This window comes from Sphaerodactylus townsendi, linkage group LG06, assembly GCF_021028975.2.
Source record: "Sphaerodactylus townsendi isolate TG3544 linkage group LG06, MPM_Stown_v2.3, whole genome shotgun sequence".
NCBI lineage: Eukaryota > Metazoa > Chordata > Lepidosauria > Squamata > Sphaerodactylidae > Sphaerodactylus > Sphaerodactylus townsendi.
Genome location: NC_059430.1, coordinates 33880046 through 33895849, shown reverse-complemented (window position 1 = coordinate 33895849; position 15804 = coordinate 33880046). Strand labels below are relative to the sequence as shown.

Sequence of the window (15804 nt, the reverse complement as noted above, 5' to 3'; positions counted from 1 at the left end):
GCAGAATTCCATTACACAGTACATGATATATGAAATGCCAGAATGAGGATTGCTCTTTTTCCATTTAAATATTTATAACATTAGGCTGTAAATGCCACCTGAACTGTAATCCTTCCTAATTTTGGCCACCCACATCTAGCCTTTAAACAATGCTTGGTCAGGAGCTGATCCAAGAGTTCATGTCTAAATAAATTTGAAACTACACTGTAGATAGATAAAGAGGCTTATTTTTCTTCGAGCAGAGATGCAAGTCCTTTAGTGAGTCCCACACACAGACTTGTGGTAGAAACAAGGTGTTTTGTGTCTTCACTGTTTTTAAAAAGTAATTTGATAATCTATTGTTCATTCGTATAGATGCTACAGTTCTTATAACACAGCAGGCACAATCAAGCTACTTACTGCTAGATCACTGTAAATGTGATCACCAAAATACAAGACTTTGGAACCTCTCCATCCAGTCAGTTTCAAAAATTCATATAAGTTACCCTACAAAACCAGAAAAAAGCAAAGTCATGAGTCATGAATAGAAACTGACAAAGCCTATGATTGGCGTGGGTGCCATTAGCATACTAGCTGCTTCTCCCCTTGAGGAGAAATGTTTTCCTCTCTCACAAAAACCCATCTAGGATTTTAAAATTCAGGCAACACACTCCCTGCTCTCTGATGATAGCTCTATGACCAGATAGAGTATTTGTTTGTCTGCTCTTCAAATTGTTTTGCTTATCTCTTTTTCAAGAAATAATTCTTCTGGTTAAAACCTCATTATGCTTTGAATTTGAGAGAGACTGTATCACTGCGGCTAAAATGCCTAAAATGGTTCAGCAGCATATATTTTATTTTAGTTTTCAGAGAAGCTTTTGACTCAAGCCTCGCTAATAAGATAAAGCGCTCTGGAACAGAAATCCTGAAGTAACAGGATCACCCACAAGCTTGGGTAAGCACAAACCACTGCACAATCGCTAGTGCCATCTTGTTACAATGATGAGGTGTGGGAGGGGGAGAGGAAAAATTAACCCCTGAACTAGAGCAACAGCTTGGGATGCTGTAATGTGTCAATCACTCAAATCAATTCATGAGAGGAGTTCTGGGATAAATTGTACATTATAACATATATTAATATCAAGAATGAAGAACTGCCTCACATATAGTCAGCCTCTAGCCCAGTGGACTCATTCTGCGGTTCATGGGAAGCCACGCTCACAATTACCATCAACCAAAACAGCCCCATTTACTTCCATCCCGGGTATGAGGCCTGTACCTCAGAGAAGCCTGAAGTCTATCTATTCCTCCAGTGGCAGTCATTTTAAAGTGGGAGCCACTTGCCAATGACACACCTCTGAACAATGCTCAGAAGAGCCGCCGATGGCTTCCAAGCTATTGAGTGAGTATCATGACACTAGCCCATATAGCCCAGTACTCTGAATGACAGCTCACCAAGATCTCTGGGCTCACTCCAGCCCCTTAACTGGCTTTGATGGGGGCAGAACCTGGGATTTCTATCCACAGAACACATGTTCTGCCACCGCGTTATGAACCATCCAACCATTCCATTGATCGTGTTAAGTAAAAAGTTCCTTTTGGGGAGAAATGCTTAATAAAATGCATCTCCTATCCAGTTTAGCACCAGAAGCAAACATCTTATGCTATACATGGGGAACTGAGGCTGGAAGGGTCTTATTTTATAGATTAAATGCACCCGCGCACACCCCCTACCTGTTTGTAAATCTGTCCTTTTTGCAATTCATTAATTTTATCCCAAAGCAATACACCTCTTTCATTCACTTTACGGAAAGGTCTACAAAGAAGGAAAAAAAAGGTGAACAGCAATTTGGCAACTGCAACAATAACACCAAAGAGTTGAAGCAATTAGAGTGTGTGCATGAAAGCAGTTCTGCAAAGTTACTCCAAAATCAAAAAGTTAATGTTTGCAAATCTATTGATTTCCAGAAATTCATTAGCAACTGGCTTAAATTTCAGAAGAACAGAGATGGCATGAACATAAAACAGAACTTCCTAAGGTTACTGAAATACACCATCTGGCAATTTTGTTGTTGTTTTAAATTACGGAAAACCCAGATAGAAGAGTCCGGCTTTAACTAAACTTGGTTTTAAAAAAAGCTTCCATAATGATGATTCAGCTTAATGAGTCATCATCACTTGAGATTCTCTTTGATGTCACACAGACAGAAGCAGCTGTCAGAAGAAGTCAAACAGCACAGCAGACGTTTAATTTGACAGCCGGCCAATCCTCAGTTCAGATGTTCTCAGAATGATCAGCTGAAGCTTTAAGAATCAGTGGCATGCGATAGAAAGAAACAGATGCATTTTCCCTTTGAAAGTGATTTGCTGCCCCCACCTTATCCTTTTAACATGGGGAGTGTTTTTGGAAAGAATTGCATACAAAAATATGTAATATAGACACAAATTATTATTTTTAACAAATGTTTTGAATGGTTGCTTCTTCTGCATAGTTCTCTCCAAACCCCAATTTTCTTGTTCTATATATGACCTGGATCTTTAATATTTTAATTAGATGAGATACTGCAATATGCTTTAGCAGCCAGACATCAGTAGCATACCAGAGAGACAGGCCTACCCCTGCCCTACAAATAGACCCTGAGGCCCTTTTGGTGATGAGGGGGGTAGGGGAACATGCTATAACCTATCGATGTTACAGGAGAAGGCACTTACCTCCTTTTATCATTGAAGAAGTTGGGCTTGTCAGCTTGGACAATCACTACATCAAAGAGATCGCGCCAGTCTTTTCCAACTATATATTTCATACCTCTGTCCCTGCAAAGATAGGCCCAAATATTAGAACTGCAAATCTAAGTAGACTGCTTGTTAAAGTGACATTTGATAGTCATCATTTAGATTAAGCTTTTTTGGTTAAACCCATGTACAAAGCCAACCACCTACACAAAGCTGCTAGGACTGTTCGTGATGAGGAACATCTTCTTGCCGTGATCTGCCAGCTTTGCTAGCACAGCGCGTGTCTGCTCAGCATAACAAATGTATTTCTCTAGAGGGGAGGAAAAGACAAGTCACACAAACTGAAGTTGAGAACCTTCTTTTGCTACGTTCACTCACACATTGTTTGTCATTCTCTGTTGCAACTGCAGCATCTGAATCACAACAGCATCAGTCAGCTTTACACAGTCTTGGTGATTTGCCATGGAAAGATTTATATGGAAAAGAACAATGAGCATCCATAGGCTTACTGCTTCTACAAACATTACTGAAGACCACATTGGATAAGATGTCTTCCTGTATACAATGTTGCAGAAAAGCTCTTTCCTATGGTTGCACTCCACAAACCTGCTGTAACACAGAGGAATTTCTTAACACAGCACCTCGTACAACAATAGAACACAGCCCTAATCTCTGCACTGGCACAGCAATGTTGTATGCATTTCATTCAGCACGTTGACAAAGAGGCCTTTTATATTAACTGGGTCACTGTGAGCAGAAAGGAATCATGTTCAAAGATTCTCGGATATGTTTTTTAACAGTCAGAAACTGGACCTCAGACTATAGTGGAAGTAAATTCCAATTAGGTGGAAGAACAGCCCAGCATATATTTTTATCCTGCCGTTCCTTCCAAGGAGTCAGGATGACATATATACAGTGCCCATCTTCACTGCATTATAACAATCCTGTGAATTCAGCTGGTCCAGTCCCTTTCTCTCAGCCTAAGGTCACCCAGCAAGTTCGTATGGCTGAGTGGGGATTTGAATACAGGTCTTAACAGACCAACATGCCACCGTTATGCCACACTGGCTCTCAGTCTCTCATGCAGTGGTATATGAGCTGTATGTAGTCACTGCTGAGGAAAGAGGCATGCATTCTGCACCTAAGAATATTTCTGAAGCTTTGATATGGTGTAACAAACCAGTTTCCAGGCAAGGCCAGTTCTCTAAATACAATCTGTTGAACATTAGAAGGAAACAAAATGTTCATAACTACAGCAGACTAGAAACTCAGATTCCAGAGACAGCAGGACGTTCTGAAGCATTTAAACCAGCATACTATTTCTTCATTGTCTAAATATTTGAAAGAACATCTTATGTGATAAAACATTAGACTGCTAAAGCACCAAGAACAGTTACATTACTAATATTTGGTGTGAAAGATGAACAATTTACAACACCAGTGGATTGCCCTACATGGGCATTAAAAGACAGGTAATGTCTTTTGACTCCTACCCACACAAGGTTGAGGGAATCAAATGTCCCTCAGGTGCCAACAGGATGCAGTGATTACTACCTTGGAGACCCAAATTTAAATTTGCACTCAGGTTGTGTGGGTTATCTTGAGCCAGTCATGCTCTCCCTCTCAGCCTAGCACTGGTCAAGGACTTTCCCAAATCTCTAATTGCTAGTAAAAACTGTCATATCCAGCAAATAATCTGATTTTAATCAGGACTGGATAAGTTTTAATTTAGGAGAAACACCAAGCAATAATCTACCAGCCACTTTCAATAGCATGCTGTCTGTAACAGCAAAGGCAAGTAGAGGATAGCACCAAATGTTACAGCAGTACCAAAGACATGGTGCACAAACAACTTTTATATCCACATTCTATACTTCCAAATACAACATCCAAAGTGGTAACCTAAACATCCTCCTATAGAGGAAGATGCACAAGTTATAGGTACTCTGAACAAGGTAAAATGACAACCCCTTCCTTGGTAGACTCGGCCTTTAAAAGCCACACACTACTCAAAGATGACAATTTCCTCCTATACACAAAGTCTGCCAACCTGAATATGCTTCCGCATAAAACCCTGTAATTGTCCAAGTCCAGAAAGTGATGCCCTGCATTTCTTTTAGTTGACAAGGAAGAAAACTGGAGCCCTTTAAAAGCGATGTGTATCTGAAAAGGGCATGTGGCAACCACAAAACAAGACACTACCAACTAGAATAACTGCTGTGAAGCTCTAAAAATGAGGGGAAAGTCAAGGCCCTCTCCAAAAAAGCATCACTTATGCTTACCGATATTTGCTTCAATTGCTTGGTACATTATTCCTTTGATGTGGACGTCTCTGATTGAGTCCTGGCAGAGAGAGTAAGAGAGAGTAATGCAAAATAACAGTGAGAAGGCCATACTGAAACCTACTGGAATGGCGATGTAGCATTGATTAATGAGGCATCTCCAGTCCTTGTTTTATATAAACATTCTGGCTGGCCACTAAATGGCCTGGAATGGATGGCAGAGAACACCACAGAAGACAATGCTGTTGGGAAATGAGGCTTCCAGACTGTAGAGAAAGGGGCAGAAGGAAAACCAAGAAAGCAAACCAAGAAGATTCTGGGTTTTCTCAGCAAGTGTTTATAAGCCACACAGCTTTTTAATCTTTTTTTCTGCTGGACTCAAGTTGTTGGATTAAAACATTTTACATGCTTTGACAGGTCCACCTAATACAAATATCCCCAACCTGATGCCCACTGAGAGCTTTTCTGTTGCTCACCAAGTGTTTCCAGGAAATGGCTGGCGACAGTTAGGGGTTTTGCCCAGCAAAGGTTTCTGACTGACTGGGCAGATTTTTTAAAATGTTACTTTGGCAGCAGCTGCCAACCCAGCGCAAGGATCTACACTGTGTTACTTTGGCAATTATTTTGTAGCTGGCACCGCCTCCTGATACAGCCATTTGTGGCAGCCATTTTGTTGCTGTACCCACCAAACCATATCCATTCTAAATGTGTCTGCAGGCTGACCTCTGATCTAGCCATAATCTGATCAGAATAAGATGACGCCCAATCAAAGTCAATGGGTGTGAAAACAAATTTTCTCAGGATTAATTTAAACACAGTGCTGGCAATTCTTAAGGTACAACGCAATTGCACAGCATTTTGTTCAAAGTGGTTGGCTGCTTGTGCAAAAGCACAAGTCTAATTTTGCCAGACATTCTCCACACACTTTTCAAGCTTATTCTAGCAAAAATCAGGCTCTGGTTTTTACTACTGCAGAAATGTTTCACACAGTTTCAGCAACCCTGATTCTTATAACAAGGAAAATTCATGACCTATTTCATTTTCCAATAATTACTCCAATATTAGAATTTATAGACAAACTATAAATAGCTATTAATGCTTAATTTATGGTTTTAAAAAAGATATTACATTTATACATACATAAAGGCACAACCCCCCAAAGGAATAGGATGGTTAAAAAATAGGTCAGCACTCTGAAAGATGAAACCAGCGATGAGAAAAAATATCTTCATATTCTATGAGAGAAGGTCAAATGCTATCAAAAAGGCTCAATACCTTCACATCTTTGTAGAGATGAACGGGCTCATAGTCTATGTTGTTTTTCAGGAAGTACTCATTGACACAGGACAAGAGAGTCATCTCAGGTAAGGAGAAGATGTCCATGAATTGCTTCATGGTGTTCCCTTGCGAACTCTGTGAACAACCACATGGGACTCAAACACATGCCATAAAGCAAAAGAGGGTTTAATAAAACTTAAGTTTTTACAACTTGCATTACATCTTCAGAGAAGGAGGTGGCAGACAAAAAAAAAAATACTTCAGGCCTCATAACTGTTGTCAAAAATGCCACATTTCCTCATAATGCCCGTTGGGGACACTTCAGTCCTCCGACAGTATCTTCTAGTGGTTCTTGGCCTCAAGGAGGTTAGGTTGGGCTCAACCACAGCCGGGGCTTTTTCAGCCTTGGCTTCAGTCTGGTGGAACTCTTTGTCAGCTGACACCAGCGCCCTGCAGGACCTTAATCAGTTCAGCAGGGCCTGCAAGACGGAGATGTTCCACAGGGTTTTTCATTGAGGCCACCCACTGTCCACTATTCCATCTTGCTGGACTCCCAACTATCAACCTTGACCATGAATGACCAACTGTGCATCCTCCCCCCGCCCAGTTCTCTTTTTCTTGTTTTCTTTTGTTCTCCCCGACCCTCCGACAACGCTTTGTAGAAGAACTGTTGAGATGGGGAGACATATTATAGGATGCTGCTGTTTTATTATTCGCCATCAGTAGATTTAAGTTTAGATTTTCATATTATTATTAATTTATCGTAATGCTTTATCATATTACCTATGTTTTGATTTTTTTAAGCTGCCTTGAGCCTGACTTTGGTTTGGAATGGGCAGGATAGAAACTCAATAAAATAAATTGAAATAAAACAAATGATGTATGTTGAGGAGTGACTCATATCTGAATAATTCTTGTATCTAATCAGCATGAAAAGCTCTCGTGCAGATCAAAAACTCTGCACAATGAAGACCATCAGGTCTAGGATACAGGCTTCTGCAAAGCCAGGACATACCGGTAGTAGCAAGAACAAAGCAATGATCCTATGTATGGTTACCAACTTTCAGAATAACCTGGAACTCTCCCAGTATTAAAACCAGACTAAAAAGATAAGTTCCTCTGTATTAGGGTGTGTTACTCCAATCATCAAATGAGACTCAATAAGATTTCAAGAGTTTTATTGAAACCGTGTCAGCCCAAAGCTCAGGTAGCCGAAACTGAAGTTTGGCTCCCTGAACTTGGTATATACCTGTAAGTTACAGAAGGCTCAACCCATAATCCCCCCCACCCTCTCATTCCCATAATATCAGCATGTGAAAGGACAGTGGGAACAGAGGCATTGTTTGAGACAGACAAAGGCAGATCAGAGAAAGGCAGATCAGAATGAACGTTCAAGCTAGTTGCACTAGTTACATGCAAGCAGGAGGGAGGACTCAGGCAATGATAATGATCGAGCCATTTGTGACCTTGGTGTGGACGTGAGAGATGTCAGGCCGAGAATGGCGCAGGCCTGGCACTCTGGATGAAATCATAGCTCTGGAGGATTGACTCAGTGGCATCACATTCCTGCTGAGCTCCTTCCCTCCCCAAACTCCACTTTCCCCAGGATCCAACCCCAAACCTCCAGGAATTTCTCAGCTCCGAGGAGGTCATCCTACTCCATGGTCATCATAATGCTCCCTGTTGCATTTCCTGGCACCCACTTGCATATTCCCAAAAGCAAAGATCAAATCTTGGTTTACCTTGGAGCAGAGTGTGCAGACCTTTGGGTCTGGAGGGAGTGCTTGTTTGGAAATAGCTGCGCTCCCTAATTGCCGAAGGATGTTGGCTTAGAACCATCAACCATTGGAACCTTCCCCCCATGGTAGGCATTTTGTGGGTCCCAGATACACAGATGGATGGGAACACAGATGGGGTCCCCCAATACACAGAGACACAGTTGATCACACAAAACCTAATTATGTTGTCTTATGGAAGCTTCATAAAAGCTTATACTTTTACCTTTCCATAGAAGTCACTCATTTGTTCCAAGGGGACGTGGGATCCATCGTACATGGCAATGACTTCTTCATCTGGGACGACACTCAGTCCTCTGGCAACACCAATAACAGCTTCAGTGCCAAAGCCAAGCAGAACATTTTAGGTAGCTCTCCCATGGCAATATGGAGATTCTACACAAGAGCCCTTCCTGTTTTCTGTTTTCATATAAAAGCAATGAGCCCACTTTAGCTGTTCTGAATACGTCTGTCATCATTTGACATCAGAGACTGTGCATGGAACACTATGCACTGCCAACCAAGAACAGACTGCACCCCTTTAATTTGCATTTCTTCCTTTAAAATGTACTATCCTTTAGTATTTGAGGCCTTCCGCTGCAAAGATGTCAGGCTTCCACACAAAGCAATCCCTCCTTTTCTTTTTAACCGTCATATCACAAATGAAGAGATGAGATAGTATTCAAAGCTAGATTCCTTTTCCACCCTAATAGAATTCAGTCTCAATTACTTTAAAGTACAGGAAATATCTGTAAAGTACTGTGAAAGGCATAATTACAAGCTGCCACTCTGCAATGAGCAGCACGGGGGGGAAAAAACAGTTACCAAGCGTCTGCTCAGCATGATTTACTCTGACATTCCTTCTCCTTCCATCCAGTTGCAAAAAAGTTGTCAGTTTGGTTCTTCATAGGATTAGTGGTAGTATGAAGATGTTGCAAGAGAAGGAGAACTTTTCCTTACAAGTATTTCAAAGGCATCTGGAAATATTTTTAACAGCTAGGATTGATGTCTCTGTTATACTACACAACTGTTATCTTTAATATTTTGAAGCATTTTACTATCTGTCCAACCAGTCCCACCTCAGTGGTAAGCAGACAATATGAAAGGTTGACCTTCATAAAGACACTGGCTTATGTATATCCTACTGCTTGGCTCCAAAGACCAAAGCAGAGGGAAATTTGGGCTCCTGCTGCAGACTCCCGCACTTTGCCTCGTTGCTGTTTGTTGATATATTTACAGAAAACATTTTAGGCGGCCTCTTCAGGAACCAGTCTGAGGCACTTTACAAAATACAATGAATAAAAGCAAAACATTAAATTATATTTAATTAAAATTACAGCATTTCGAAAGTCAGTTGGCCAATCAGGAGATCTCATCTTGCCTTCCTCCTTTTGGAATTAAATGGAAGGACACAAGGAGCAGTAACCATTACAACTTGCAGCAACATGCACCCACATTTGTATCACCCTCTCCCTTTCTTTCAAAGAATTCATGATTCCCACCACCACACTTTGTTTTCACAACCCTGTCAAGATAGTGACGGGGAGAGAGAGTGACTGTGCTTGACTTGCGCAATTGAAGTCACTCAGAGAGCTTTGTGGCAGCATGAGAAATTAAACGTTGGTCTCCCAAGTCTTAGTTCAACACCACTTCAGCATCACACTGGCTCCATTAAATATCTATTTCACTTTTTTCCAACACAAACCTTCCTGCCAGAGTGGATGACTCACCAGGAGAAGCTACTTAATATACAACATCAGTGACAGGAAGACTTAACAGACTGAGGGTCACACTGCATGTTACAGTTTTATTTTTGCTTTTCTGTTCTGTTTATTTATACAGTTGTTGCTGGGAATGGCCTCTTAAAGGAATGCCAGGGCACAATTTGGCTCCAGATCACAACATGTGAAGTGGAAGGCCTCTTTCCTTTCCACCATTGTGATTTTTCTAAACTGAAATGGCCCCAAGTAAGAGGAGCTATTAGCTGAACATAGCACGAACAGAAAAAGACAGGATGCCTTTGAAGGTCCTGGGTATGGAACATTTGAAGTGACATGCAAAGGTTTAAAGGATAAATTGCAGCTTATTTAATAAAGAGCTGTAAAGTGAGGAATATGGAGTTTTAAAGCTAGATTGCCAAAAGCCTCAGTGACTCTTTGCTGGAAGTCAAACACAATTTAACAGTTGCTTTCTTTTGGATATAGCTTAGTCCTCACTTAAATTTGAATACAGTAAAAAGCTACTGAGTCTATCTCCTTCTGCAGTTCAAATATTAACACAAAAAGGAACTCCTGAGGACATAAACACTAGTGCTGATGCAGATTTTTATAAGAGCAACAACTAAACAGTGAAATATTTTTAGCAGTTTTCCAGTACAATTTAGCAGCTGGAAGAAAGGAAATTAGTCAGCACCAATTGGCCAGCCAGATCTTCTCAGTCCGACCACATGCGGAGTCCATTTTATTGGACTCAGCCAATAAAAGCATCTAATTGTACTTAGTGGATTCCGCACAGCATATTGTTAGGAGTTGCAATCATTTCACATTCCATTTATAACGATTGCAACTCCTTATAAATATGCTGTGGAGAATCCACATTAGACATTCTCTCCAGCAGGGGACTACAGAGCATGAGAGCTCTTCCGATTGGATTATACTGCTACCATGGTAAATCTCAAGTGTTCCATGTTCTCTCCCACCACAAAGATTCACCATCAATGCAGGAACAGTCCCACTCACCTGTACACTGTTCCCAGCTGAATATAATGAAAAGCATCAATCTTCATCAATAACGCCTTAAAAAAAAGAGAAAAGAACACATTTCAGGAGTATTTTAAGGCCTCAAAGGGATTTGGAACAACTATGTCAATAAACAACTGCAATAAACTCTACTCTCATTCAAACTACACCATAATGTGACATGCCTTCCAAGATGGGAAAACTACTGCCTTCAGCCCATTACATACAACTTAGCCAGGGGACGTCCTAATTCATTAGATTTTTCAAAAGTGACAGGACTAGTAAATCCCAATATTTATTTTATTTTTTAATTTGTGCTTTTATTTATATCCTGTCCTTTCCAACAGGGCTCAGGGCGGCAACAACATAGAAACCAATACAAAATAAAATAATCAACAGAACAATATTAAAACAGTAAAACCTAACCATAGATGGCGTGACCCCCCCCCCCCCCCCATGCACCCGTGGGAGGCCAGTGATAGTAATGGTCAGGCCAGCTGGCTAGATGGGAATGCCTGGTGGAAAAGCTCCATCTTGCAGGCCCTGCAGAACTCATTTGTCCCTCAGGGCCCTGATCTCACTAGGGAGCTTATTCCACAAGGTAGGGGCCAGTACTGAAAAGACCCTAGCCCTTGTGGAAGTCTTCGGACCAGGGATATCCAGTAAGTTTCCCTCCAATGAGCGGAGGGATCTAATGGGGTAATATGGAGAGAGGCAGTCCCTTAGGTATGCAGGTCCAAAACTGCTCACAGCCTTAAACGTTATCACCAAAAGCCTTTGACAAAAGCCTTCAACAATACGTTATCACCAAAACTTTGAATATGACCTGGTATTTGATCGGCAGTCAGTGAAGGTGGTATAAGACCAGAGTAATCCGGTCTCTGCTTGATGTTCCAGAAAGAAGCCTGGCTGCTGCATGTTGGACGAGTTTCAATTCAATTACAATAATCCAGTCTGGAGGTGACCGTTGTATGGATTACTGTAGCCAGGTCAGAATGAGAGAGATACGGAGAGCCAGTTGCCGTGCCTGTCGTAGATGGTAAAAAGCCACTTTGGTTGTCTTGGCAACCTGTGCCTTGAGTGACAAAGCTGAGTCCAAGGTCACCCCCAGGCTTCTGACAGACAAGACCAACTTCAGAACCTCACCTTCCAGCGTAGGCAGGCAAAAGTCAACCAGTCTCTCCCCCCGACCCACCCACGAACCTCCATCTTCACTGGATTCAGCTTCAGGCAGCTCACTCTCAACCAGCCAGCCACAGCCTCTAAGCAACGCTGGAGAGCCCCTGAGGCAGAGGTCGGACAGCCCACAATCATGAACACAAGCTGGGTGTCATCCGCATATTGGTGACACCTCAGCCCAAAACTCCGGACCAGTCCAGCTAGGGGGCACATGTAGATGTTAAAAAGCATCAGAGTGAGGACCGCCCCCTTGAAGCACCCCACTGATCATGGGGTGGTGCTCGCAGTTCTCTCCCCCCAATGTCACCTGCCATCCCCGATTTCGGAGAGACGAGGACAGCCAATTCAGGACTGTCCCTCAAACCCCGATCTTGACAAGGCGGCGGACCATAAGGTCGTGATCTACTGTATCGAATGCTGTGGTGAAATTTAACACCAGCAGCGCCGAGCTGCCTTGCCAAGAATCAATTGGAAATCAATTGAAGACAATTACTACAGAAAGCCACGGACCTCAGTTTGCAAGACCTGAGCAAGGTTGTTAATGGGAACACATCCAGCCTGTGTTGCGCCAGCTGCACTGGCTTCCAGTAGAGTTCCGGATCATTTTCAAGGTGTTGGTGTTGACCTTTAAGGCCTTACGCGGCCTGGGACCATCATATCTTCGAGACCGCATCACCCCATATGTCCCTGTACGGCCTCTCCGTTCGGCTGAGGCTAATTTACTGGTGGTCCCTGGCCCCTCAATGATGCGGATGGCCTCCACGCGGGCCAGGGCCTTTACGGCTCTGGCCCCGGCCTGGTGGAACGCTCTCCCTCCAGCTGTCCGGGCCCTGCGGGACCTTGGTGAGTTCCGCAGGGCCTGTAAGACGGAGCTGTTCCGCCAGGCCTTCGGAGGTACCAGCCGCTGATGTGGTGCCCCCCCTGTTTGGCCCCTGTTTGGCTCCTTGTTTGGTCCTCATTTGACCCTGACATCTGGGTCACTGGTCATCTACCGAGGCCCCCATGCCTCCCTCTGGGGGGGGAGGGAATTTTGAAATTAGGATGTCGGACCCACTCTTATTTTCATTTTCCTGATAATTATTAATTACTGCTGCTTTTAATGTTTTAACTATTTTGTACCGTTGCTTTTGTTTGCTGTGCACCGCCCAGAGCCCTTCGGTGATGGGGCGGTATAAAAGCCTCATAAATAAATAAATAAATAAATAAATAAATAAATAAATAAATAAATAAATAAATAAATAAATAAAAGATTTTGGCGATCATTAAGTCATAGGGTCAACTTAAATCGGAAGTGACTCGTCAGCACTTAACACACATACACCACCATTTTCACATGAAGTATTTCAACCTTAAAACGATTAAACAAAAAGAATTATGAAGTAGTTTTCACTTCAATCACAACGAACTGATCATTTTTATCACTTTTCTACAAAATGAAGGAAGTCTCCCCGATCAAGGGGAAATTTGGGTTTGGTCCTGCCAAGTCACAGCTGATGTATGGAGACCCCACAGGATTTTCAAAGCAAGAGACTTCAGGGGTGGTTTGCCATTGCTTGCCTCTGCATCACAACCCTGGACTTCCTCGGTGTTTCCCATCCAAATACTAACCAGGGTCAATACTGTTAAATCTGATATCTGATGACATCTGGCTTACCTGGGCCATCCAGATCTGGACTAACCCCTCCATAATGTAGACCACAGGTATCAAACTCGCCGCCCTCCAGATGTTATAGACTACAGTTCCCATCATTCCCTGCCAGCATCATGATGTAGACAGTGGCTGTGAATACTGAGCCTATTGCTGAGAAATGTTATGCATACTAAATACTAAAAAACAATTAAGCTTGTTCAGTGTTACTAATGCAAGACACCTGCATTTTATGCAGGGGAGGAGGCGAAGAGGACTCACTTTGAAGGTGAGGCCAGAAAAAGAACTAAGTTTACAACTAAGGTCTTAAATTCAAAAACCATGGTATTACATGCAGCGGACGTTTGTAATGGAATTGTTTATACTTACTCGATGCACATCATAATGAAGCCCTCTTATTGCAAAGTTGGGGTCATAATCATATTTCCGTATTTCAGCAGGATACTGGCAAGATGAAAAAAAATTAAAAATTAGCTTAAAAATTGCAAAGTATCAAGAAATCTTATCCTAGATTACTACAACCAGTCTCCAGTCATAAGCATGTGATATTTTGCATACTTTGCTACGAAACAAATGTCAAATATTTCTCTAAAAATTAAGGCTCAAATTAACGGCACATTTTGAAAAAGACTGGGACAATTTTTGGTATGACAGAGCTTGCATCTACCTGAAGATAAATCTGTCATGCTCCACTAAAACCAGACATTAAGGTTAGCAATCGACATCAGATTATCTTGTTTTATTCTGTTAACTAGGAAACTGTATCCTGATTCCCAAGCAAGTTTTTGTGGTGGCTGAGCAAACGGAACACAAAAGGGAGGGAGATAAATAGTCTCCAGTTCAAAATATCAACAAGCTTAGGGATTTCACAAAGCCAGTTTTTTTTTAAAAAAAAATGAAAGCACTGTCATAAGTCATTTCTATAGATCCCTGTGTTTCTCTGACCACAGCTGTACGTTCTGTAAGTATCAGCTCTCTTGGACCCCACAGTTACCCCCATGGTAGTTTCTTCGGCCAAATGGTCTGTTGTCAGGTAATGACAAACAGTCAAGATGCAACATCTATATGCTGCATCCTCCCTTCCCCCAATTACGCTGCATATACCTCATTTAACTGCAAACTCAAAACAGGACAGGCCTATTTTGCCATAAATCCAAGGGATTTATTCATAAAAGGAACTTAAGCACTTGGCAGGCAAAACAAATGACATTAAAAAGCACAAACCCAGTTTAAATTATATTGCAAAACATGCCTTCTTTTATAGAGTGGGCCAAATTACCCTCAACCTCATTCTTTCTATTGGTGGAAGCAAGGCAGCTGTGAAGCCTTTCCTTCAGTAGAAGGGGAAAGAAGAGCAATTTCACATACACACACCCTCTTGACAGCAGCCCCACTCCTCGTAAGACCTCGTCCACAATAATCCATAAATCATCAGCCTTGACTTTCAGTCTGCTACAGGAAAAGAAAAGAACCATCACTATGGGCTCCTTGCACAAATAGTTCATAGAAACCAACCAGAAACATACTTATGTTTTTGATACTTCATCTGTTCTGTCACAATAATGCACCCTAAATGTAGGGCAAAGGATATCAATATAATACCAGGTGTCTTTCATCTACTCCTGGCACTAAACATCAGGACCAATATTTTGGAGTACTCTAATAGCCCCGATCATGTGAAATGATCTCATTTCCTATTTACTCCAGAGATATTTATAGGTGTTCGTACATATATAAATAGCCATTGACCTTTGGACTGCTAGTTGTTTCTAACACAGCATTGAATTCTACAGTCTGAATTCAATCCAGGTAGCAAAAAGAAAACGTCCAGATGAAGCAGCTCAGAAGAGTAAGAACTTACCTTTGAGAGATTTTAAGGGCTGCTCAAAGGCTCTCTGAGACCACAGAGTTGGACCAGATGTAATGCATGAAAGCAATTTGGATGACAGCACATTCTAGCTAGTAGACCTTCTAGCTTTGGAACAGATTGACTCTGACAATCTGTTAAAAGTAAGATTTTTCTACTATGAACTAGCTGTATTTTGCATACCAGTGTAGCAACAATATTAGTGGCAAGCAGCAAAGAGAGAAAAAATAATTTTTTTAAGAATGTCAAACTATAGTGCATTTCTTCAAACAGAACACGGTTAAAAAAACTCTGAATGCTAACATGAAAACTTGTACTTGGGAAG

At 41.8% G+C, this 15804-nt stretch overlaps 1 protein-coding gene across 3 annotated transcripts in view; it reads right to left on the bottom strand.

The window, feature by feature from the left end:
- NT5DC3 (5'-nucleotidase domain containing 3) overlaps positions 1-15804 on the bottom strand; it is a 46731-nt gene that overhangs the window by 17582 nt on the left and 13345 nt on the right. For all 3 annotated transcript variants that reach the window (XM_048500426.1, XM_048500424.1, XM_048500427.1), the window contains exons 3-11: positions 13982-14056; positions 10786-10841; positions 8274-8364; positions 6270-6407; positions 4995-5055; positions 2920-3022; positions 2692-2793; positions 1714-1795; positions 400-486 (exon numbers count right to left, since the gene is read on the bottom strand). In XM_048500426.1, coding sequence (XP_048356383.1) covers positions 400-486; positions 1714-1795; positions 2692-2793; positions 2920-3022; positions 4995-5055; positions 6270-6407; positions 8274-8364; positions 10786-10841; positions 13982-14056 — 795 coding nt within the window. The remainder of the gene's footprint in view (positions 1-399; positions 487-1713; positions 1796-2691; positions 2794-2919; positions 3023-4994; positions 5056-6269; positions 6408-8273; positions 8365-10785; positions 10842-13981; positions 14057-15804) is intronic.